At 44.0% G+C, this 26,483-nt stretch overlaps 1 protein-coding gene and 1 long non-coding RNA gene across 3 annotated transcripts in view; one reads left to right on the top strand and one right to left on the bottom strand.

Moving 5' to 3' along the window:
* The window catches only part of LOC111773522 (uncharacterized), a 181,930-nt gene that overhangs the window by 139,854 nt on the left and 15,593 nt on the right, over positions 1–26,483 (top strand). For both annotated transcript variants that reach the window (XR_011439200.1, XR_011439199.1), the window contains 2 exons: positions 8,140–8,258; positions 21,721–22,304. This is a non-coding gene — a long non-coding RNA (uncharacterized lncRNA). The remainder of the gene's footprint in view (positions 1–8,139; positions 8,259–21,720; positions 22,305–26,483) is intronic.
* CRNN (cornulin) lies at positions 18,395–24,267 on the bottom strand. The gene is made up of 3 exons (XM_014739846.3): positions 24,073–24,267; positions 21,847–21,997; positions 18,395–20,710 (listed from the first exon to the last, which is right to left on the bottom strand). Exons 2-3 carry the CDS (start codon positions 21,982–21,984, stop codon positions 18,743–18,745), a joined length of 2,106 nt encoding a protein of 701 aa, XP_014595332.1. The 5' UTR covers positions 21,985–21,997; positions 24,073–24,267; the 3' UTR covers positions 18,395–18,742.

Genomic DNA, 26,483 nt, shown 5'->3' with positions numbered 1-26,483 from the left:
ATCTCCTCATCTTATCAGTGAAGAAGGAGGGGCCCGAGAGGGTTAGGGTCTGGCCAATGGTCACATTGCAGAACTCCAACGGCTGACTTCTACTGTGGCACTTTCCCAACTGCATTTTGCTGCTGCCACACAAAGCTTCGGTGTGGCTCTCCTGACTGTAAGTCAGGGACACCGGTCCCAACACAGCTTCTGGGGCCATTGGGAGGAAGCCCTGATGAAAACTGCCATAATCTACAAGATTCCAAGAGCCCTTGTAAATGCTCTCCAACAATGCCCATGTGAGGGTAAGAGACTCTTTATGAGCTCTGCGAGCCTGGAACTACCTTGTAAAGGCGGAGGGCAGGGCCTGGAAAGGAGAAATTCCTGCTGTGGAACACACATGTGTGAGTGTGTCTGCCTGTAGGGCCAGCTCCTCTTTGGCCGAAGTAAAGAGCCCACTCAAGGAAATTCGAGTCGATTTAAAGAAACACTCTTTTTTCCTGACTATAAAAGTAATACATGTTCATAATAGAAAAATTGTAAAAGAAGAAAAATACAATGATGAAAGTAAAAATCTCTTACTATTTCATGATTCAGACTTCACAATGCACTGCCAACATTTGGTTTATAGCCTTTCAGTGTTTCATTTATATATGACTGTGTCTGTTTGTATGTATATGTATTGTATAGATGTATGTGTATGTACATATTATATACATATATATATATATATATATATATATATTCTTTTTTTTGGTGAGGAAGATTGGCCCTGAGCTAACATCTGCACCAATCTTCCTCTATTTTGTATGTGGGATGCTGCCATAGCATGGCTTGATGAGCAGTGTGTAGGTCCATGCCTGGGATCTGAACCCGCGAACCCTGGGCCACCGAAGTGGCGTGCAGGAGCTTAACCATTACACCACCAGGCCATCCCCATTATATATATATATTTTAATGTGGTAAAGTATATGCAACATGAAATTTACCATTTGAACCATTTTTAAGTGTACAGTTTTGTGATATTAAGTACGTTCATATTGTTCTGCAAATGTCACCACTATCCATCTTCAGAAACTTTTCATCTTCCCACACTGAAACTCCATACTCATTAAAGTCTGACTCCTCATTCCTCTGCCCCCTCAGCCCCTGGCAGCCACCATTCTACTTTCTGTCTCTGAATTTGACTGCTCTAGCTACCTCATTTAAGTGGCATCTTACAGTATTTGTTCTTTTGTGACTGGCTTATGTCATTTAGCATGTCTTTAAGTGTCCTCTGTGTTGTAGCACGTGTCAGAATTGCCTCTCTTTGGCTGAGTAGCATTCTATTGTATGTATATACCACATTTTGTTTATCCTTTCATCCACTGAGGGACACTTGAGCTGCTTCCACTTTTTTGTTTTTGAGGAAGATGAGCCCTGAGCTAACATCTGCCACCAATCCTCCTCTTTTTGCTGAGGAAGATTGGCCCTGAGCTAAGATCTGTGCCCATCTTCCTCTGTTTTATATGTGGGACGCCTGCCACAGCATGGCTTGATAAGCCATGCGTAGGTCTATGCCTGGGATCTAAGTTGGCGAGCCTGGGCTGCTGAACTGGGGTGAGCAAAATTAACCACTAGGCCATTGGGTGAGCCCCGAGCTGCTTCCACTTTACAACTATTGTGAGTAGTGCTGCAAAGAACATGAGTTTACAGATGTCTGTTCGAGTCTCCGCTTTCACTCCTTTGGGATGTGTGCCCAGAAGTGGAATTGCTGGATTATATGGTAATTCTATATTTTATATATTTTTAAAATTTAAAATATATTCAGTTTTGTTTCAATTTGTGAGCATTTTACAATGTTGTCATAAACTTTTAAAACTTGATTTTTAATAACTACCTAGTATTTACTCCATTATTTCAGTATCCTATTCTTGGATATTTTGTATGTTTCCAATTTCTCACTATTACAATACTGTAATGAACATCTTATACACAAACATTTGAAGATATCTGATTATTTCCTTAATATAATAAATTCCTTGAGGTGAAATAATTGAGGCAAAAGGTATGAACATTTTTAAAGCTTTTTATTTTTTTTGAGGAAGATTGGCCCTGAGCTAACATCTGCTGCCAATCCTCCTCTTTTTGCTGAGGAAGACTGGCCCTGAGCTAACACCTATGTCCATCTTCCTCTATGTGGGATGCCTGCTACAGCATGGCTTGACGAGTGGTGCATAGGTCCATACCCGGGATCCGAACTGGTGAACCACGAACCACCAAAGTGGAACGTGAGAACTTAACTGCTGCGCCACTGGGCTGGCCCCAACATTTTTAAAGTTTTTGATGTGTATTCATAAATTTATTTTCATAAAGTTTTCTCCAATTTTCCACCCTTGCAGTAGTGTTTAGCTCATCTTACTCCAACATTTATTAAAAAATAATTCATTCTTTTTGCAACCTAGCATCCCGGGTAACTGATCCACTAACTACACATTTCTGGTCCTGGCTTCTTAAGAACCTTATTAAGCTGATGCTGTGGGTATACAGGTTAAAAAGAGGATTTGGGAAGTATTATTAGAGGCAAAGAACAGAAACTGGCAGCTTCCTGTATGAGAAAGGAAGAGGAAAATTGGTGAGGGTGGTAGGATAGGTGCAGATGGGGGAAGGGAGAGCACAGGGCTGCAATGTTTACTGAGCATCTCTACATGAAAGTCGCTTTACATATATTATTCATCTCCTAATAATTCTGTGAGGGAGATAAGGTGATCCTCGTCTTTCAGTGAGGAAACCAAAGCTCAGAAGGAGACTCAGTTTCAGTCACAGAGAAGGGAGGTGGCAGAGCCAGGATTCAACCCAGATCTGTTTGACACTCTGACAGGGACTGGCACTGGCATCTTTCCACTGGACCATGGTGCTCTCAGGAGAAGACCAGAGCCCTGAGACACAAGAGGGATAGAGAAGATGGGCAAAGCTGCAAAGTCAAAGCTGAAAAATCTTGGCATAGACAAAGTTTATGTACACCGGTCCAGTTATGTACACCCGATCTAGGTGCGGGTTGTCACTCTGTTTGAGAATGAAAGGTGCCTCCATCTGGTGGATGGTCATATTTCTGTAAGAAGGTGTGTGGGTTCAGCCCCTGTGGCATGCCACTGAACTGGATAATCTGGTGGATTTCAGCAAATACCACAAGCCACAGCAGAGCCACCTGCATGTCCCACATCCACCTAGGAGAGGTGGTTATGAAAGGGTGTAGAGCAGAGAAATCTGCAGCTTAATCTGATGGAAAAACTCTAGAGGGAGGCCGAAGACCAGAACCAGTTAAGTGAGAAAGACCAGGTCATGGGTGGAAAAATTATAAATCTGTGGTTTACCTCAGATTACTGCATTGCTTCTTAATTTGGGGATAAATAATACCCTATGTTATTTTAAGGTGTGACTTAATTTTCATTGATGTGGGTAAGGTGGTGCAATTAAATTTTACAGCACTCATTCATAAGACAAACACTTCAACAATAGGTATGACTACTGATCTTATCACAAAATAGATGGTAATTAAGGCAGTGAGCTCTTGGCTGGTGTATCATGGAAAATAGTAGTGGAGTTTAGTCCTCTGTTTTCTAAGGGCAACTATGTGTTTGTTGTGAGTGGTAGGCAGTGGAAAAGATCCCTGATGAAATGGCAGAGGGTGTGTGGGGAGGGGGAGGTTGTAGTCATGGTGGTAGAGTTTCGTTATAAACACACCTCTCTCTGCACCAGAGAATGAGGCCTAAACACCCATTTTCAGGATTGATGACGGCTGTAGCAGAGCCATCTGGAGTCATACCAAGGTTAAGGTTAGTTTAGGGGGCCCACGGCAGAGGGCACGGGCTTTGGCACTATGAGCTAGGATTCCTCGCTTATTTCAATATACTTTCCATTATATCTATCCACTTGTGTTAGCTCGTTGATGGAGAGACTACATCTGGTTCCTTTTATAATATGGCCAGCACAGAACTGGTGCTCAGTGAATTCACAGTAATACACAATCAGACTGGAGTACAACATCCCATTTTTATTATTTGTGATTATTCATATTTGGGATTAGGATTAAAAGATAAGGTAGATTTCAGCTGATGTATGGGAATTTTCCTCTCTGGATGCTGAATTTCCCTTGGAAGAAAAAAATGGAACCCAAATGATGAGTATGTCATGATACATGATGAAATGTATCATAAAACAAAAAATTGATTTTTCTGGTCAGCGTGGCCCATATTGTTCTAGTCTGTTAAACGTGCTTCTCTAAATCAGATGCAATAGTTGAGGCACTGATGGTTGACTACACCCTCCCCAACCACACACACCTGCCATTCCTTTGCCTGAGTCTTATGAAAAAGAGAAGCCAGTTAGAGATCCACTCCCTATGCTCTTTTTAGGTAACAGCTTAATAATCTTGAGAGGAAGAGAGATGGACCAGTGAGAAGCTGATTTTGTCCTGATAGAATAGCGGCTTGAGAGAGAAGCGGGGATGGCTGGTGTTACACGTGGACATTTAGAATAATACTCTGACATTCAGTCTTAATCCTTAGGTTTCCTTTGAGATGGAAATCCCCACAATTGAACCATGGTCGAGAGCAGCTGTATGCTCATAGAAAGAAAGCCCAGCCCATGAGAATCTTCTATACTAGATAAAGGTTTGGCTGATTAGGACTACTTGTATCTTCTCCTCCTTCTTCAAATATTCTTTGTTTTATAAATGGCTGGCCTTAAAGAGTGTTTCATTCAGTTCTTAACATCTAAGTGCTTACCATGCCGTGTACCAGGCATACACATAATTTTACATGGATGGATTTATCTGTCCTCATAACTACTATGAGGACATGACATTATTTTCTCCACTTTACAGGTGAAATATCTAATATGGGTACCTTGATCGAGGGCACATCTTGTAAGGTGCACAGCTGAGGTTTGAATCCTGGCAAGCTGGCTTCTTAGCACACAGTCTCTACCACCAAACTCTGCCAAAGACGTTTGAAAATTAATAAAGGAAGCCTCAACTAAAATTGGAGTCCAGAAGGCCTGTAGAGGGAGCTCTCACACCCTACCATTCCTAGTCAATTACCCAAACAGGAAGACATCATTTACCGACCTCAGTAGGAAAAAGCATTGGTTACTGACCGAAACAGGAAGAGATGTACCTCGCACTCCCAAACTGGAAGTGCAACTACTTTACTACTCCAGCAGGAGGAAGGAAGACTTCCTTCTTGCCCAGCAGCAAGCCTGCCAATGGAAAACACCTCAGCTCAGCCAGTGAGAAGGTCACTTGAACTTTTACTTTCCTCCAAGGAACTTTCACTTTTTCCTATCGATGACTTCCTTTCCTTGTCCTGCCCTCCTTACTGTGAGAGCCTTCCATGCTGTACAACCCCATAGAGTATCTTGCTAGACGAAATGCTTCCCGGTTCACGAATCGTTTGACAAAGCCAATTAGATCTTCAAATTTAGTCAGTTAATTTTTGTTTTTTAACACATAGTATGCTCTAAATCACTGAAAATAGTCCATGGAAGCTATTCTGCAATCATACGTGTTTGTATAGCATATATATGTATATACATATAAATATAATTTGCATACAAGTATAATTTATATGTTTTACATATAGATATGTAATTTGTAGGTGTAATTTTCATATAAATTTGCACATATAATTATAGATATACATTTTCATATAGATATTTATATGGTAACTTGCATTAGAAGAGGGTCTGGAAAGAATTAAATAACAATGGTTATTTCTGGACAAGAATATTGTTGGCATTTTTTCTATTTGTCTATTTGCTTGTGTCTGTTATGATTTCCTTATGATAAACATATAATGGTTTGAAACCAAATTTTGTCCACGCCCTGGATCCGAACCTGTGAACCCCCCAAGTGGAGCCGCAAACTTAACCGCTGCACCACTGGCCGGCCCCTACATTTTCTTAATTTAAAAAAGGATTTGCTTTTCTTTACTTAGTACATTTAAAACAAGCATTGAATGAGTTCCTGCCTGCTCAGTGCAGGATCATACAAAGCCCAGGCAAAACCCTGTGTCCTGAGTGGCACCTGGCTGGCTGGTAACTGTAACTGACTGACTTTCTTTTCTAGACAGGAGACTGCATACTACATTGGCCCCAGGGACACCTCTGCAAGAAGCATTCCTCTTAGAGTTGGCTCTACTCTATCTTTGCAATGTCAGCTTTTCCCCAGAGAATCCCCACATAAACTAGAACCGGTGTCCCCTCCAAATTTCACCTGGAGCCAGGAGCCTCAAAACTGCCTCAGCCACCCCGAGAGCTCCAGGGAACGGGGAGTCTCTTCCTCTGGAGATCTGTTTGGTGTGGAAAGAAGAAGATTCAGGGGCCCCCTTTCAGCCATGATGAGTAGAAGGTGATGCTGCCTGTTGCAACAGGCCCCACGCCCTCATCCTCAACCCCTCCACAAGAACTGGGCCTTGTGGATCTGCAAGCTGCTCAGCACTCAGGCAGGCAATGGAGGCAAAGCCATTTGGCTCCTTTGGGTTCTTAATATTTTCCCTGCGTTAAGCGGAAATGTGTAAGAACAGGATGTGCCCCTTCCGCCCTAAACCCTCCCCACTGTCCAGAGAAGTGGGGAAGGAACCTCCATTTATTACTTGTAGCTTGTGTATAAATGGGGAACACTGAGGACGCTCTTCACAGAGACAAGTGGCCTACATCAGTCCTGGGAGATGAATCCGCAGTGTTCCTATGAGTGGCCAGGACAAGGATGGCCACAGGCTCGGTCTCAGGGCCCCCAGGAGAAGTGCACAGACTGCTTTTTTCTGTCTTAAGGAGGGAGAGCCATGGGATGTTTACTTCCCTGTCTCTCCACAGGGACGGCTCCAGAAACGTCCTTTCCCAGGTGAGGTAATTACGCACCCATAGGGCCATCCCTGCCCAGTGGAGCCAAAGCCCCTGCAAGAGGTCTAGCTCTACAGGGGGATCAGAGCCGGCCCTGGCCCAAACCAGCTGCTGGGAGCCCATTTGTCAGCAGGAGTGTCTCTGTGAAGGGCACCCGCAAACAGCACACATACGAACGCCCACTATCAGCCCTGCGGCACAGAGCAGCCTGGGGTGGGTCACCACTGAGACTTCAGGGCCTCTTCCTCCAGGAGCTGCTGTCCCAATGCCTCACTGCTGAGCCTGTCCCGGTTTCTGATGCCATCTTTCGTTCCTGCAAAAGCAGATTTCCTGCAGAGATCCTTTGGAGGCATTAGTCTTTACCACCACCAGGGGGCAGCAGTGCAGTACACTGCTCTCTATGAACAGAAAAGACCCCCTGGTGGAAGAGGTTTGCTGGGTCTTTGCAGTGAGGCTTCAGCTGCAAATATCCCTGAGAATAGAGCCACTTTACACACTACAGGCGATGTGACTGGGGCTTATGAGCTTTGCAAGGGCCAACAAAATGTATGAATCAAAGATAAATCGATATCTTTCTATTGGTACAGATGTATGTCAGCTCCAAAATAAAAAATGTGCAAAATTGTGATTGACATTTATGATTTCAGTTAGTCAATTTACAACAAGAACAATAGCTGTTGAAAGGACTGGTCACTCTTACCCCCTGGGCAGTGACTTTTCTCCCGCATGGTCAGCTGTACCATAGTCAGAAGCTGTGATCACAGAATCAGAGGAGGAGAGTGAGTTTCCTGATTTGGAGGTTGATGGCATCGGGCCCTTCCCCTGATAGAGGTGTCCATTGCCTCCATAGACCTTGCCGATGAGACTTGGCCCTCTTGCCTAGACATAGAGTGCTTATGTGAGTCCAGCCTCATTGGCCTCCGTGACTCCCCTTTTCTACATTTGCCTGAATAACTCCCCTCCCTTTGGAATCAAAGGTTAATACATTAAATAAGGTGCAGTCAGATTCTATTGGCTTGAAAATCATTCTTTCTTTTTAAAGTTGACTGTGAATATATCTCTGATTTGATCCATTCCAATGTTTAACATTTTTAAGAAGTCTCTATTCATTTATACCTAAAACTTAGTGGGGGAATCTCACTGTAGCCCCCAGATCCATCCAGCAGGGCACGAGAGGTTAGAGGGGATGGGCTGCCTGCTCTGGCCTCTCCTTGACTTCACTGTTCTTTGACTTCTCTTTCACAACCACTTATGCCTTCATATTTTACCCCATTGTTCCAGGGTAACCCCTGCCTCCCCCTGGAAGCTCCCTGGGAACATGGATCCTGAGGATGGTGTCTATTCCAAGGAATAAGTAGGCTCCAGGCTTTCACGGCCAGAATCTCCTGTTGCGGTTGGAGGTAGGAATGGAAGGGCCACTTCCTCCCAGCCCCTTTGGGTAGATCCTCACACACTCACTTGCCCTTTTTTCTCTGTGAGGTGTGTAACTTCCACACACTAAAGAAACTCCATTTTCTTATTTGATACCAACTTGATTGTATTTGCCTTTCCATAGTCACAGGTCTGTGACGAGACAGTAAGAACTAAAGTATGGGGAAGGAGAGATCGAGTCATTCAATTTTTTCATCAAATAATTATTGAATGCTACTGTTTTCCAGGATCTACTTTAGGCACTGGGGAAACAGCAAGAACAAGATAGGTAGATGTAATAATGATGAATTTTGCGAAATTCTCCTCCATTGAGGCTGTATCATTTTGCATTCCCACCACAAAAGTGTAGGAGTACCTTTTCTCCACAGCCTCGTCAACGAAGTATATTCTCAAATTTTAGGTTTTTGCCAAGCTGATGGTGAGAAATGGAATCTTAGTATAGTTTTAATATACAGAATATATATAGTTTTAATTTATTTCTATTATTGTGAATAAACTTTAGCATATTTTTATATATTTAAGGATCATTTGTATTTCTTCAAACTTTGTCTCTTTTGCCCATTGTTATTTCTTATTTTGTGTATTTGTGCTTTCTCAACTGAACTCTTTATCTTTTTATAAATTAGGTTGGTCAGTGCTTTTCTACTTTGTCGATTCAAAGAAATAGGCTATTTATTTATTTACTTATTTACTTATTGAACTTTTTTCTATTTGTTATTAATTTCTTCTCATACCTTTTAAAATTCTTCCTTATATATATATTTTCTTTGTTGGTATTTTTCTAGCTTTTCAGTTTGAAAACTTAATTCATTAATTTTAATTTTTATTAACATGTCGTTAAGGCTATGAATTTTCCTCAGAGCATCCATGTAGCTGTGTTCATAGATCTTTATGTGTCTAGTTTAATTATCATCATTTTCTAAAAGCTCTTCAATTTCATTTTGTATTCATCCCCTTTTTTCTTGTTTTGTTTTTTCCCCAATAGTTTTAGTGAGATCAAAATGATTTATAACATAGTTTTGAGTGTACATTATTATTTATCAATTTCTGAATAGACTTCATCATGCTTACCACCAGTAATCTAATTTTGTCTTTCACTGTACATATGTGCCCCTTTACCCCTTTCACCCACCTCCAGCCCCCTTCTCCTCTGGTAACCACTAATCTGTTCTCTTTGTCCATGTATTTGTTTATCTTCCACATATGAGTGAAATCATGCAGTATTTGTCTTTCTCTGTCTGGATTATTTCACTTAACATCATACTCTCAAGGACCATCTATGTTGTTGCAAATGAGAAGATTTTGTCTTTTTTATGGCTGAATAGTATTCCATCGTGTATATATATATATATATATATATATATATATATATATATATATACACACATCACATCTTCTTTATCCCTTCATCTGTAGAAGGGCATTTGAGTTGCTTCCATGTCTTAGCTATTGTGAATAATGCTGCAGTGAACATAGGGGTGCGTGAATCTCTTTGGATCATGGATTTCAAGTTCTCTGGATAAATACCCAGTAGTGGGATAGCTGGATCATATGGTATTTCTATTTTTAATATTTGGGAAATCTCCATACTGTTTTCCATAGTGGCTGCACCAGTTTGCATTCCCACCAGCAATGCATGAGGGTTCCCTTTTCTCTAAATCTTTTCCAACAATTGTTGTTTTTTGTCTTGGTGATTATAGCCATTCTAACCGGTGTAAGGTGACATTTCATTGTAGTTTTGATTTGCATTTCCCTAATGATTAGTGATGTTGAGCACTGTTTCTTGTGTCTGTTGGTCATCTGTATATCTTGTTTGGAGAAATGTCTGTTCATATCCTCTGCCCATTTTTTGATCAGGTTGTTTGGTTTTTTGTTGTTGTTGAGTTGTATGAATTCTTTATATGTTTTGGAGATTAACCCCTTGTCGAATATATTATTTGCAAATATTTTCTGCAGTTCGTGGGTTGTCTTTTCATTTTGTTTATGGTTTCCTTTGCCTTGCAGAAGTTTTTTAGTCTGATGTAGTCTCATTTGTTAATTTTTTCTTTTGTTTTCCGTGCCCAGGTAGATATGGTATTTGAAAAGATGCTGCTAAGACCAACGTCAAACAGTGTACTGCCTATATTTTCTTCTAGCAGTTTTATGGTTTCAGGTCTTACATTCAAGTCGTTAATCCATTTTGCATTAATTTTTGTGTATGGTGCAAGATAATGGTCTACTTTCATTCTTTTGCATGTGGCTGTGCAGTTTTCGCAGCACCATTTGTTGAAGAGACTTTCCTTTCTCCATTTTATGTTCTTGGCTCCTTTGTCAAAGGTTAACTGTCCTTAGATGTGTTGTTTCATTTCTGGGCTTTCAACTCTGTTCCATTGATCTGTGTGTCTGTTTTTGTACCAGTACCATGCTGTTTTTATTACTATAGCTTTGTGGTATATTTTAACGTCAGGTATTGTGATGACTCCAGCTTTGTTCTTTCTTCTCAGGTCTAGAATAATTTGCTTGCTCCTGAACCCTTGAAATTTGGAAGAGGCAAAAAATAAGGTTGAGATGTTGCCTAAAAAAGGGTCAAGGTTTGTTCTTTGAGTGTGATGTTGGCTGTGGGTTTGTCAATATGGCCTTTATTATGTTGAGGTACTTTCCTTCTATACCCATTTTATTGAGAATTTTTATAATAAATAGATGTCGGATCTTATCAAATGCTTTCTCCGCATCTGTTGAGATGATCATGTGATTTTTATTCCTCATTTTGTTAATGTGGTGTATTGCATTGATTGACTTGCAGATGTTGAACCATCCCTCTGTCCCTGGAATACATCCCACTTGATCGTGATTTATGGTCCTTTTAATGTATTGCTGTATTCAGTTTGCTAGTATTTTGTTGAAGATTTTTGCGTCTGTGTTCATCAGTGATATTGACCTGTAATTTTCCTTCTTTGTGTTGTCCTTGTCTGGTTTTGGTATCAGGGTAATGCTGGCCTCATAGAATGACTTAGGAAACATTCTGTCTTCTTCAAATTTTTGGAATAGTTTGAGAAGGAAAGGTGTTAAATCTTCCTTAAATGTTTGGTAGAATCCTCCAGAGAAGCCATCTGGTCCTGGATTTTTGTTTTTTGGGAGGTTTTTGATTACTGTTTCAATTTCTTTACTTGTGATTGGTCTATTCAGATGCTCTATTTCCTCTTGATTCAAGTTTTGTAAGGTTTATGAGTCTATGAATTTATCCATTTCTTCTAGGTTATCCAATTTGTGGGCATATAATTTTTCATAGTATTCTCTTATAATCCTTTGTATTTCTGCAGTATCCAGTGTAATTTCTCCTCTTTCATTTCTAATTTTATTTATTTGAGGCTTCTCTCTTTTTTTCTGAGTGAGTCAAGCTAAAGGTTTGTAAATTTTGTTTATCTTCTCAAAGAACCAGCCCTTAGTTTCATTAATCCTTTCTACTGTTTTTGTAGTCTCTAATTCATTTATTTCTGCTCTGATTTGTATTATTTCCCTCCTTCTGCAGACTTTGGGCTTTGTCTGTTCTTCTTTTTCTAGTTCTTTTAGGTACAGTTTAAGATTGCTTATTTGAGATTTTTTCTGGTTTGTTGAGGTGGGCCTGTATTGCTATGAATTTCCCTCTTATAACAGCTTTTGCTGCATCCCATAAGAATTGGTATGTTGTGTTTTCATTTTCATTTGTCTCCAGGTACTAAAAAATTTTTCCTTTGATTTCTTCAGTGATGTAATGGTTGTTCATAGCATGTTGTTTAGTCTCCACATATTTCGGACTTTCCCAGTTTTTTTCTTGTAGTTGATTTCTAGTTTCATAGCATTGTGGTCAGAAAAGGTGCTTGAGATTATTTCAATCTTCTTAAATTTATTGAGGCTTGCCCTGTTTCCCAACATGTGGTCTATCTTTGAGGATGATCTGTGTGCACTTGAGAAGAATGTGTATTCTGCTGTTTTTGGATGGAATGCTCTCTATATATCTATTAAGCCCATCTGATCAAATGTTTCATTTAAATCCACTATTTTCTTGTTGGCTTTCTGTCTAGATGATCTGTCCATTGATGGAGGTAGGGTGTTGAGGTCCCCTACTATTATTGTGTTGCTGTTACTTTCTGCCTTTAGGTTTATTAATAGTTGCTTTATGTACTTTGGTACTCCTGTGTTAGGTGCATATATATTCATAAGTGTTGTGTCCTCTTGGTGGAATGTCCCTTTTATCATTATATACTGCCCCTGTTTGTCTCTCATTGCCTTTTTTAACTTGAAGTCTGCTTTGTCTGATATAAGTATGGCAACACCTGCTTTCTTTTGTTTGCCATTAGCTTGGGGTATTATCTTCCATCCCTTCACTCTGATCCTATGATTTTCTTTAGAGCTGAGATGTGTTTCCTGGAGGCAGCATATTGTTGGGTCTTGTTTTGTAATCCATCTGGCTACTCTGTGTCTTTTGATTGGAGAATTCAATCTATTTATATTTAGGGTGTTTTTTGTTTTTAAAGATTGACGTCTGAGCTAACATCTGCTGCCAATCTTCTTCTTCTTCTTCTTCTTCTTCTTCTTCTTCTTCTTCTCCTTCTCCTTCTCCTTCTCCTTCTCCTTCTCCTTCTCCTCCTCCTCCTCCTCCTCCCCCTCCTCCTCCTCCCCCTCCCCCTCCTCCTCCTCCCTCCTCCCTCCTCCCTCCTCCTTCTTCCTTCTTCTTCCTCCCTCCTCTTCTTCCTCTTCTTCTTCCTCCCTCCTCTTCTTCCTCTTCTTCTTCTCCTCCTCCTTCTCCTCCTCCTTCTCCTCCTCCTCCTCCTCCTCCTTCTCCTCCTCCTCCTCCTCCTCCTTCTCCTCCTCCTCCTCCTTCTCCTCCTTCTCCTCCTCCTCCTCCTCCTCAAAGCCCCCAGTACACAGTTGTATATTCTAGTTGTAGGTCCATCTGGTTCTGCTATGTTGGACACCACCTTTGCATGGCTTGATGAGTGGCACTAGGTCTGCACCCAGGATCCAAACCAGCAAAACTCTGGACCACTGAAGTGGAGCACACAAACTTAACCACCCAACCACAGGGCTGGCCCTAGAGTGATTTTTAATATAGGAGGGTTTAACACTGCCATTTTATTTCTTGTTTTCTGGTTGTTCTATATTTCCAATGTTTCTCTCCCTTTGTATTTCTGAGTGTCACTTCATTTTGGTGGTTTTCTAAGGAAGTTTTCTCTCTTTTTATGAATTGTGGCTCTGCTCTGATTTTTTGTTTAGTGGTTGCTGTGAAGTTTGTATAAAAGATCTCCTAGATGAAATAGTTCATTTTCTCATAGCCTCTTATCTCCATTAGCCTAAGCAGGTTCTGTTTTGTGTTGTGAGTTTGTGACTAATTTGAAGTGTCTATTGTTACTGCTTATCTTTCCTTCTCTTTATCTTTTAAGTTATAATTGAGTATTTGCTTCCCTGTTTTAATAGAGAGCTACAGTTTTCTGATTTTGTCTGTCTATTTATCTCCTTGCTCAAAGTTTTGTAGACCTTTGCCTTTGAGTTTCTGGTGTTAGGGCATCTTTAATTATTTCTTGTAGGGGAGTTCTAGTGATGATAAACTCCCTCGGCTTTTGTTTATCTGGGAGAGCTTTTCTTTCTCCATTGTATCTGAAGAAAAGTTTTGCTGGGTAGAATATTCTTGGCTGAAAGTTTTTGTCTTTCAGTATTTTGAATATATCATTCCATTCTCTCCTAGCCTGTAAGGTGTCTGCTGAGAAATCCACTGAAAGCCTGATAGTGGTTCCATTGTAGGTTATTTTCTTCCACCTTGCTGCCTTTAATATTTTTTCTTTGTCATTGACTTTTGCTAGTTTAACTATTATATGCCTTGGAGAAGGTCTTTTAGCATTGATGTAATTAGGTGTTTTATTAGCTTCATGTATTTGTAAATCCAGTACTTTCCCCAGGTTTTGGAAGTTCTCAGCTATTTTTTGAACAAGTTCTCTCCTCCTTTCTTCCTCCCTTCTCCCTGTGGAATACCTATAATCCTCATAGTACTTTTTCCTAATTGAGTCAGCTATTCTCAAGAATTCCTTCATTTTTTTAAAAAAATCTTAGTTCTGTCTCTTCCTCCACCTGTAGCATTTCTACATTTCTATCCTCTAACTCACTAATTCTTTCCTCCATAAGTCAGCTCTATTTTTTAAGGATTCTAGATTATTTTTTATTTGATTAATTGTGTTCTTCATATCCAGAATTTCAGCTTGGTTTTTTAAAATAGTTTCAACTTCTTTGGTGAGGTATTACTTTTTCTCAATAATTTTATTCCTGAGCTCATTGAACTGTCTGTCTGAGTATTCTTGTAACTCGTTGAGTTTCTTTGTGACAGCTATTTTGAATTCTCTGTCATTTAGACTGTAAAGTTCTGTGCCTTCAGAGTTGGTTTCTGGAGAATTGTCATTTTCCTTCTGGTCTGAATTGTTGCTGTAGTTTCTCATGGTGTTTGATGAACTAACGTTTTGCCAGCTGATTTGTGGTAGTATTAGGTTGCAGATTCCACCTGCTATCACTAAGGGGAAGCAGGAGCAGACTTTCGGATTGCACCCCATCTGCTGGAAGTTGTGGGGGTACTATGTGCACTTGCACCATCCTGGAGAGTTTTTGGGCACATCTGTAGACTGTGCCTGGAGGGTGGGGCTTCCTAGCATGGTCCAAGCCAGGGCCACTCCTTGGTATCGCAGGGGCATGATGGGCTCCCACACTCCCAGGAAAGTGATCACGAGCAGGCTAAGCGATGCTGCCATCTCTTCCTTTGGTTTCCCCAAGGCACATTCCCACTTTCAGGGTGCAGCAGTTCTGTGGGTGCTTGCACAGGCTGGGAGTATGCTTGTCCTGGTGTGTAGATCTGCCACTCCCTCTGCTTGTAGTCCTGCTGGCCACTGTGCTTGGTGGGCAGGGCTTCCTTGAGGGGACCAAGCCAGGGCCACTCCTTGGGACTGCAGGGACAAGGTGGGCTCCCCCACCACCAGGAAAGCAATCACAAACAGGCTAAGGGCTACTGCTGTCTCTTCCTACAGTCCCCCTGGGGCATGTTCCCACTTTCAGGGTGCAGTGGTACTATGGGCACTCACACCAATCTGGAAAGCATTTGTGCATGTGCACAGCAATGCCAGGGCTGCTCGCCAATCTCCATCACTTCCTGTGGGGGTGGTCAATCCACCCTCAAATGTATAGCCGTGTGGGTCTCTCAGGCATCCTGTTGTGCTGTGTAGGCTTCCTCCATTGGTTAATGAATGTCCATTTAGTTGTAGTTCAATGGGGGAGAGACAAAGGGAACAGCTCACTCCACATGTTGCTGATGTCACGTATTCATCTCCTTTTCTCTGAGAGTTGTTTAATAGTGTGTGTTTCTGTTGTTAATTTGCAAGAACAGTAGAGATTTAGCCATATTCATTGACATTACATTGCTTGTAAGAATGCTCTTTGTATTATTGCTATTTTTGAATAATGCATTGTGGTTTTGTTTGTGACCTAATATTGAATATTCTACATGCAGAAGCTGTAGTTTTTATTGTTGGGTTAATATGTTGGTGGGTTATATATATATATATATGCATAAAGAGTAATTTATATCTTAATTGTGCTCAATTCTTTTCTACACTTACTGTCTTGAACTGAGATAAAGTATTACGTTTTTTAAATTTGTCCTTGTATCTCTTGTAGTTTCTGCTTTATGAGAGTTGTGTTACATTGTTAAATGTATAGATATTAAAAACTGTTATATCTTCATTGTGAAATTATTGCCTTTGGCATTTTAAAGGGTTCTTCTTGGTCTTATTTCATGCTTTTTGAATTGAATTCTACCTTGTCTTGGATCGAGATCAACATAACCACTGCTTTTTAAAAATTTTGTTTTAATCTGTATTTTCCTGATATATATTAACCCACTCATCCTTTAAAAAATAATTTTCTGAGTCTCTTTGATTTGAATTTCTCTGTAAAGAGCATAGACTTACATAGAGCTAATATGAAAACTTGGTCTTTTACAAGTGAGGTAAGCCTTTTTTACATTATTATTACAAACAATATGTTTGACCTCAGTCTGTCACACTCTTTTATGTCATATTCATGCAACTATATGTCTTATACATAAATAACATCATTCACTATGTTGTCTGTTTTATTTCCTTTTTTTCCTGAAATATATTTTGATGTTGAGGAAAGTTTGTATTTTTGTTTTAATGTTACCTTTATAGTAACATCTTTATGTAATATGTATCCCCTCCCTTTTTCAATGTACTGTCTATTCATCCCCTACTCTAAGTAGTAATGGAATTTTCTGGAAACTTTTTTACTCTCACCTCTTTCTTCCTTCCTCAATATCTGATTTAAAGTGATATTCTTTTACTCTCAGTTTTTACTTATCAGTATGTACGTCTATGAGACAATAATAAGCTTCCTCCACTCTCCATATGCTTTCTCTTTCTCCTTCCATTTTTCATTAGCTGTATTATATTTATATTTTCAGAGCATATAGTATTAAATGCTATTCTGTCACCTTTATCCCCATTATTTGTTATTAGTTCTACAGTTAGTATATCTAAATGCTCATTGTCATACTGTATGACAAATGCTTTTTCTATTGTTCTGGGGTTTTGTTTGTTTATGGGTTTTTTTCTTTTGAAGCTCATTCTGTAATAGATTCCCCAGGAAGGGGTTATGGGAACAATTTTCCGAGTCTTGCAAGTCCTTTGCTGTTTGTCTTTGGCCTTTATACCTACAGGTCAGTTTGGAAGGATATAAATCGATTTGTCCTCAGAAGGGTGACCTTACCCCTCACACACACTTACTCTTTACTATTCTGGCTCCAATTCAGGGTTGTTGTCTTCCGTGTTAGTTTCCCATTGCTGCTGTAACAAATTACCACAGACTTAATGGTTTAAAACAACAAACATTTATTCCCTTTCAGCCCTGGAGGTCAGAAGTCTAAAATCAAGGTGTTGGAAGGGCTGTGCTCCTTCTGGAGGCTTTATTTTCCCCTTCTGGAGGCTTTAGGGGAAAATTCATTTCCTTGCTTTTTCTAGCTTCCAGAGGCTGCCCGCCTTCCTTGTCTTGTAGCACATTGCTCCAACCCCTGGTTCCATCACCATGTCTCCTTTTACTGACTTTCACCCTGATAGGGACCCTTGTGATTACATTGGGCCCACTCCAATAATCCAGAATTATCTCCCCATCTCAAGACCCTTAACTGAATCACACGTGCAAAGTCCCTTTTGCCATATAAGTAACATATTCATGGGGTCCTTGGATTAGGGCCTGGGCATTTTGGGGGGTTGTTAACAGCCTACCACATTTTGTTTTCTCCTTGGAGATTTCCCTTGCTTCCTGTAAACCAAGAATGCAATGAAAACTATGCTTTATGGAGGGTCTAGTTATTTTGTTGTGGGAGGCCCTTCAGGGTATCTAGTCTGCCATACTGCTAGGAGCAGAAGTCCCCCTTAGGAAGTTTATAAACGCTATTCATAGGCTCCACTCCAAACCTTTGGACTCAGCATCTCTAGGGTTAGGTTTATAAATCTGTATTTTAAAACTATTCCTGATGTGATTCTTAGAATAAACCAGAGTTGAAAGGTTTCACCCCATAACCTGTTCATATCTAGTGGGTGAGACATCATGAGAGGTCAGAGCTGACACCATGGGGAGTGGGGGAGGGGAGGTCAGGAGCTCTGGCTCCTGGCTCAGTACCTGGTAGCACATGCCTTTCCCACTTCCTCTACACAGTCTCTGGGGGCCCTCTTCCATTTATTGGTAACCTTAAGTCAGCCTTCCTACGTGACCTTACAGGTGAACAGAGACTTAACACTCTAGAATTAGAGGTCATGAAAGACTGAGAATAGCTTTACCTACCCAAGTCCTACTTGTCCTTTAAGGACATTACAAAAACGCTTCTTCTGGTTGAAACCTTTCCTGATCCATCTCTGCCAAGTATTAAAGTATGATATCTCCTCTTTGACTTTTTACAATTCTCGGAATCTCACTCAATGCATTCTCAACTGGATGCTCTTCAAGGGTAGGGGACCATGTCCAGTGCATCATCATCGCCCTGTAGCCCTTAGCCCATCATGTTAATAGATGCAATTGAATGGGACACAGAGCCTAGTTGCTTAGGAAGGCTTTATTGATGCATTAGGATAGATGGGGCAATGGACAGATGGCAGAGAAAAAAGCAGCTCTGAAAACTCTCACAGGCTGAGGAGAATTCAGCAGAAAGGGATCACTTGCTCTATGTCTTCCTGCTCCTGAGAGGAGCACAGCAAAGCAGGTAGGAGAGAAGAGTTTAGGATAAAAGCACCTTGCAGAAAGAGTCTCACTGAGAAAGACCTAAAAGAGAAGCAGCATGATTAAGAGCTGATGTCCAGGAACATGCCAACTGGACTGGCCAGGGCAGGACAAGCCAACTCCTCTCCAGCTGTGTCCTTCCTGGCACTGGGGTCCAGGAGCGGGACACTCATGGCTTGGTGGTTTTGAAGTAGGAATACAGCCCCCTGGCTGTGATACCTCGCTTCCCTTCTGGCTGGGCTGCCTCCTGGCCCTGTGCTGAAGGCACGCTTGTGTGCACGCTCCCCTGGTCCTGCCTTTGGATCACTATCGTCCTTGTCTGGTCATCAACCCACTCCTGGTTAACTACTGTGGGCTCTCTCTCTCTCTGCCCTCCTGTCACACTGCAGCTTGAGTGAGTGCTTGCCCCAGTCTGGGCCTGTCCTCCCAGCACTGTCTCTCCTGCCTCATAGTTGCTCACTTGTGTCCTTCTTTGACCACTGCCTGACTGTGTCTGGGTCTGTCCCTGTTCTCTAGACCCTATATGGCTTGAAGTTTGGTTTCTGTCCTGCTCCACAGTCTGGGTGTGTGACCCTGCCTGTGTCTGAGTGTGTCCCCCTGTCTCTACCTGGCTTGTCTGGCTCCTGTCTTGAGTGTGGATTTCAGTCCCCCTGGTCTGGCCATATGTGGACTCCCTGGGCTGGGTGCCAGTACTTCCCGTCTGATGGCTCCTGTCCTGCTCCACAGTCTGTGTGTGTGACCCTGCCTGTGTCTGAATGTGTCCTGTCACCACTTGGCTCGTCTGGCTCCTGTCTTGACTGTGGGTCTCAGTTCCTCTGGTCTGGCCACAGGTGGACTCCTGTGGCTGGGTGCTGGTGCTTCCCGTCTGATGGCTCCTGTCCTGCTCCACAGTCTGGGTGTGTGACCTTGCCTGCGTCTGAATGTGTCCTCTTGTCACTACCTGACTTGTCTGGCTCCTATGTTGAGTGTGGATCTCAGCCCCTCTGGTCTGGCCATATGTGGACTCCTGTGGCTGGGTGCTGGTGCTTCCTGTCTGATGGCTCCTGTCCTGCTCCACAGTCTGGGTGGCACCTGCCTGTGTCTGAATGTGTCCTCTTGTCACTACCTGGCTTGTCTGGCTCCTGTCTTGACTGTGGGTCTCCGTTCCTCTAGTCTGGCCATACGTGGACTCCCGGGGCTGGGTGCCAGTGCTTCCTGTCTGTTGGCTCCTGTCCTGCTCCACAGTCTGTGTGTGTGACCCCGCCTGTCTCTGAATGTGTCCTGTCACCACTTGGCTCGTCTGGCTCCTGTCTTGACTGTGGGTCTCAGTTCCTCTGGTCTGGCCACAGATGGACTCCTGGGGCTGGGTGCCTGTGCTTCCTGTCTGACAGCTCCTGTCCTGCTCCACAGTCTGGGTGACACCTGCCTGTGTCTGAATATGTCCCCCTGTCACTACCTGGCTGGTCTGGCTCCTGTCTTGACTGTGGGTCTCAGTTCTTCTGGTCTGGCCATACATGGACTCCTGGGGCTGGGTGCCAGTGCTTCCTGTCTGATGGCTCCTTTCCTGCTCCATGGTCTGGGTGGCACCTGTCTGGGTCTGAGTTATGGTTCCACTCATGGTCTCACTTGTCTGGTGGGCTCTGTCCTGTTCCCTGGTCTGCGACTGTCTCTCTGACCCCAGCTCTCTTGTCTGAGGACCGTTGTCTTCCCCTACTCTCTGGGGCTGCTCTACATGCCCCCTGCTTTGTGTCTGCTGGCTCTCTCTCTGCTGTCGCTGGGACTCAGACTGCTTGTCATGGTCACTGACCTGAGTAGAGCTGATGTCCTGACCCTGAGTCTGAGTCCCAGTCCCACCCTGCCCTCTGGAAGCCTGCTCACTCTGTCCACCACTGCTCCCCTCATGACGCTGTCCTTTCCCAACCCTTCCCACTTCAGTGCTGCTTCTCCGTCCTTCCCCCAGCTCTTGTGAGGCCCCAGAGGGGTGGCTTCCAGACTCTTGAGATCCACACGCCCCCTCAGGACTCTCACTCAGTGTCTTGAAACAGGCCTGGGCGACTTTAAACACCAAGACCAGGAACTCCTTGAATTCCACAGTCCCCGTGTCATCTTCGTCCAGCAGGCGCAGGACTTCGTCCACAGTGGCCGGATCGTGGGGTTTCTGGGGAGAAGATAAAGCTAAGTCAGCTTCCCTCACGTGAGGAGGACGTGGGCAGGCCGGTTCACTCAGCTTCCAGGCTTCCCACCCCCAAGCCTGGGAGCTGGCCCTCTCTGGCCCCACCACTACACACATATTGCTATAGCAGCACTGACACGGAATCGTTTTCATTTTTCAGTCCTGTCTCTCTCCCTCAAGCCTAGGAAGCACCCTTTGTTTTGTATCCCCTGTGTCTGGCACACTTTCTGGCCTGTAGGAGAATCGGATAAAGATTTAATGGAGAATGAATAAATGATGGGCTCATAATGATTCTTTGGGCAGGCTCTGCCCCTGGCCCTGGGCAGCAAGGCCATATTCTCTCCAGTGAGCCCAACATCAAGAGAAGCACAGCGGGAACATGGCCCCCTGGGAATTCTCTGAGATCCTTGCTGAGGCTCAGGTGTTTTCCCAAGATAGGGTGGGTGGGGGTCCAGTGGGGCCATGGGTTGCCCTGAGCACGCGTAAGCAGCATCCTTCTGTGCCCACACACTCCTGTCCCCGAGACCTTCATCATCCTGGTTGCTTTAGCTGCAAACGAAAGGCAGCACAGGTGGGGAGGTACATCAGGGCCCTGGTTCTGGTTAGTGAGGGAGGGGCTCGCAGAGTCTCCCCCCACTGTTAACAGCCTGCTCTCCAAACCTCATTTCTGATGTGATCACTCAGCTAATGTTTTTGAGCCACTGCTTTGTGCAAGGCATAGGGCTATGCTGCCAATGAATGCTTATTAATGATGATCAAATTTCCATTAGACATAGGAAATGTTACTGAATCAGATCTAAAAAGCAGCAGAAAGTAGCAATTATTTTTGTTTCTAGAATATTCAAAGGCTCTGTTCCTCCCTGAGTTGTCCCTTTAGAGTCCTTTTACTTTGTTTTCAAATTAGAATTAATTGAAGTCAACGTATTTTCTTGAAGGACCAAGGCCTGTCAACTCCCGTGACCATCTCTTCATCTTCTCTCTCTTTGCCTGCACAGCTGCTTTGAGGCCCAAGGCCTGGATTTAGCGGCTGCCTTCTCAATCCCTGAGGCAACGTGTCTGCAGGCAAACTGGCCTTCTCTCTCCTCTGCTGCCCCCTCCCCACCTGGCTGTGCGCCTCATACCACGATGACGTCAGCAAACTCATGCTCCAAGAGCCTTTTCAGCTCGCCCCGGCTGAGAACCGCGCAGTCGCCCTCCGTCCTGGCGTAGCGTTCGAAGGCTTCGATGATCCCGTTAATGTTTCGCAGTAACTGAGGCATCTTCGGAGTCAAGCTGGAGACAGAAGAAAAGCCCCCTTGGGGGCTCCACAGTCAAGCTCAGCCGTTTCCCTGGGAGGACTTCTGCTTCTAGTCCTTCCTTGCAACTTCCGCTCTGCTCCTGGGCTCTCTGTGTCTTCCTTCCTCCTTTTCTACACAATGTATTTTATGAACGTGAAGGAGGAGCACATCATGGTGAGAGGCAGGCTCCTGAGTGAGGATTTACATGCCATCTCCACCCCCTACCCCGTCAGGCGAGCTGCAGCATCGGACAGGTTTCTGCGCCTCTCTAGCCTCAGTTTACTCATTGTGAAATGAGTAAGGTAATAGTAGTATTTATTTTCTAGGATTATTGTGAAGATTAAAAGAGATAAATCATATAAAGCACTTGGTGGATGCTGACTTATACTAAGTGCTCATTATTAAATACATTATTATATTTTATACACATACATAATTTGTGTACATCTATGTACACTCTACTGCTCACAAAGCACTTTCATATGCATCATCTCTTGTAATCCTTATTATCTCTGCTTTTTAGAGGTGAGGAAACAGGCTCAGAGAAGTTAAGTGCTTTTCCCAAGGCCACACAGTTTGTAAGGGACCAAGAAATCCTAGGACTCATATTTCCTGAACCCAAATGCAATGAGCCTTCTAGACTGCACCCCATGGGCAGGGTAATTCGTTTGCCTATTACAGGGTGTTAGGGTCCTGGGAACACCAACAGGTAGTAAATACATATGTGAGTCAACCCCTGCCTTGGGTGGAGGCCCAGCAGGAACCCCAGGGACCCAACTCTGCCCTTTCTCCTTCGTTTGGGAAGGTATTCAGGAAGAGGCTGGGCTGCCACCTGTTGGGAATGCTCGGGGGTGGGGGGTGCCTTCCCTGAGTGGGAGGCCTTCCAATTCTGAGAGTCCAGGTTTCTCTGAATGTGACCTCTGCCCTCAGCCCTGGGACCCGTAAGGGAGGTCAGCCTGCTCATAGGGTGTGGCTCTTTCCAGCCCACAGCCCTGGTGGCCTGCGAGGAATGGGTCCCAGCTGAAGGGAGAGATTTTCTTTCTCAGTAGCGAGGGATCCTGGTGCAGATTGAAGTGAGTCCAGGGTGTGGCAGGATGGGCAAGAGGTAGGAGACCTGGAGATGCATGAAGCTGAAGCATCGGAGAGACCAAAAGGAGGAGATGGTCTCAGAGATGGCAAGGTTCCAACACAGGGGGAGATGGAAGGCTGCAGAAGCTGGGAAGCCAGGGGAGGGGGTACCATGGAGATGGAGAGGAGAGGGCAGAGGAAGAGGAAGTCCTGGTGAGAGAAGCAAGAGAGTGGGAAAGGAAGGAGTCTTGGCACTGAGAAAGGAGGGCAGTGCAGCTGGAAGGATCTGGAAGGTTACAGACCTAGGTGGTCTCTTCAGGGAGTGTCCTTTCTATGATCTGGTGGCCAAAACTTTCAGGCAGATTTTGCTTTCTTTCATACAGCAAGGTACAAAACTCAGAATATTGCACCTCAACAGAGATAGGAAAAGATGCTAGTTTTTTGTTTTTGTTTTTTACCACATGGCAGACCTTAACCACTGACCTATAAACAGTAAAAATAGCAAGGTTACACTTCAGATCCCTTAGAATAAATCCACAAACTCTTCTTGCCTAAATATGGCCCTGGGAGGGGGGAGGGCCGCCGTGTGAGCCCCTTCTTCCACGAGGAGTTTCAACCCTGTTGTCAGGTTGGCAGAAGTAACCTGATTCTGGTCTCACAGACTCTCAGCACTGCAAAGAGGCTTCCAGAACCTTAAGAACAAGAGACCTTTGCTGATCCAGGAAGGCACGTGGGTGGTTCTGCTGTGGCTGCCAACAGCCTCCCAGTAAGAGGAGCTGCTTCGAGGTCCGAGGAGGAGAGAGCCGACTGCTGCAGGAGAGCATCCTGCCCCACGAGCGCCGGCTCTGGTTTGCCCTGGTTTGCCTGAGGCGCAATCAAAAGGGACACTTTCTACCCACAACCAGCACTGACAACCTAGGCTGTATCTGACAGCCTGGTTTTATGTGCTCAGAACTCCAAGACACTGAGAATGAGAAAGAGGCTCCTCAGGAGGAGACTTACCTAATGCACAGGCAGGATGCAGCAAGTGGCTGTTAAGCGGTGTGTGGCGTGCCTGGTGAGTGGGGCAGGAACCTTTTATAGGGGATTTAATCGAGGCTACTGTTTTAGATGGAAGGTCCCCACCCCACAGGAAGGCTTGATTCATCCCAGGCTCGGCCCAGCCCAGCCCCACCTCCCTTCTTCTCCGTTTCACCTGCTGACACGTGCCTGCGTGCGTCTAATTAGCAGGCCCCTCCCGCCACATTTGGTGCCCTCTCTCCACCTCGTCTCTCCCTGGTCTGTCTCCTCATGACAAGGAGGCTCCTTTCAACGTGATGGGCTCAGCAGAGCTCGGCACAGGTTGGGGTTCCTGGTGAACATTCCTTGTCTGCATGTGGCTGCACAGTCATGGGACTCCTTTTTTTTTATACAAAGATTCAAGAACGTATCCATCTATTGAGGGTTATCCTTCTCAAAGGGGTCACCTTTGGAGGCTATACATGTTTTCCTGCTGATGTTGTAATTGCTTAGAACATTCTTGGAATTCTTGTTTGGGAATTGCCTTTCATACCAAGTTTATGAGACATGCAAGAAATCCAATCTCATATCTTTGTGATTAGGCCTCATTTTTGATGAAAACGACTAAGGCCAATTACCCGCCCACCCCACACCCCCCCCCCCCCCCATCCTGTGGATAGGTAGCATTTTGTGGTTGATGGGAGAAGAGGCTTAATGTGGTTGTGCGCAACCCCTTCGTTGCAAAGACAGGGAGCTAAACTGGTCGACTCATCAGCAAATATTTATGGAGAGCCTGCTGCATTTCAGACACAGAGCTAAGGCCTGAGGGATAGAGTGTTGAACAGGATGGCGGCAGTTTCAACTCTCACAGAGTTTACAGCCTGGCAGTCCCAGGAGAAAGTCTCCAAGAGGGTAACAGTAATGGTAATTACTGTTTGATTTGATTTGATTGTCATTGCCATCTCATTTCGTTGGATCCTCATGACAGCCCCGTGAGGTTGAATGGCTAAGCCCCTTTAATAAATGAGGATGATAAGACTCTCTGGAGAAGTGGCCACTCAGTGAAGGAGGGGTGGGGCTGGACCAGAGCCCCTCAGCCTCGGGCCACGGTCCCCTCTATTATAACACTCTGCCACTTATTCTTCTCTCTGTGACTTTTGGCACTTTACAAACATCAAATTTGTCCTCCATGGATGAAGAACAACCATCCTTGAGGATGCTGAGAAGGAAGCATTCTGAGCTCTGAAGCTAAGTCCCAAAGGGGCTCCTAAGCAGCGCTGTAGCAGAAAGTACATGTAGCTTCTTGAGTGACTCTTTGGATGAGGAAAGCCGTCTTCTTACTCCTCGTTTACACGTGAGCATGCAGCACACAGGAAAGGCAATGACAGTCGGGATGGGAGGGTGCAGGAAGGGCCTTGGTTGCGGTGACTGGCATGGCGAGGGCAGCCCTGGAGCCCAAAGGAGGGGCGAGATGCAGACTGCAAGAGGGGCTGTGGCAGGCTCTCTGGTGGGAGAGGTCTGTCTGCAAGGGGATTGGATGCTCCAGTCCTGGGTGGGGGAGGGGGCAGAGGTTGCTATGGTAACTGGTCAGGGTTAGGAGAAGGTCAGCATGAGAGGGGGAAGCTGGGGAGCAATAGATTAGGGAGTTAAGCAGACAAGACCTTTCTTCTGTGAATGATGTGCTAAGGCTTATCTGAAGGGGTTTACAACTTCCAGAAAGGTTTGGTAACTAAGAGAAAGTAAGTTAGAGAAGTGACAAGCCAGGTGTATTACAGATGAGGTACTATGAAGCATGTATCATCACATCCAATTTACAGATGAAAAAACTGAGGAACAGAGAGGTTAAGTAAGCTACCCCAAATCACGTACCTAGAAAGTGATAGATCTGAATCTGAACTTAGGTCTGCCTGCCTCCAAAACCCGCATCTTTCTTCACGCCTGTGGCAGGACTGTCTGTGGGGAGGTTGGGAGGGGGAAGAGCTAGGGCTTCAGAGGAGTAGAGGTAACTGAGTACATGTGTGTACTGGGTGGAGGGAGGTTGGCTGGAGAGGGTGGCTGGGGCTGGGGGAGATGAGGAGGTGGGAGAGACTGGGACTGACAGTCTTTAATTGAGTGTGTAAATTTGTTAGTTTGTAAAGTTTGTGACGAGTTGCTATAAACGAATGACTTGACTTTGTGGTTACATCTCCTGGGTGTGCTGGGGGGCAGAGAGAGGCCAACAAGCCATTAGAAGTTGAGTCAAACACTTATCCTCTGCTCACTTGCGTTGGAGTAAACAGAAGTCTCAAAGAAGCAAATTCACTTTTGTACTGTGATTCCTTCATACACACGTACTCAGAAATTTATTGCTGACCTCGACTTGATTTGCTTCTACAAGTATCTAACAGCCGGTATCTGCTATACGTCGTGAGCTA

This window comes from Equus caballus, chromosome 5, assembly GCF_041296265.1.
Source record: "Equus caballus isolate H_3958 breed thoroughbred chromosome 5, TB-T2T, whole genome shotgun sequence".
Taxonomy (NCBI): domain Eukaryota; kingdom Metazoa; phylum Chordata; class Mammalia; order Perissodactyla; family Equidae; genus Equus; species Equus caballus.
The sequence above is the reverse complement of the archived record's forward strand: the minus strand, read 5'-3'. Positions and strand labels throughout refer to the sequence as shown.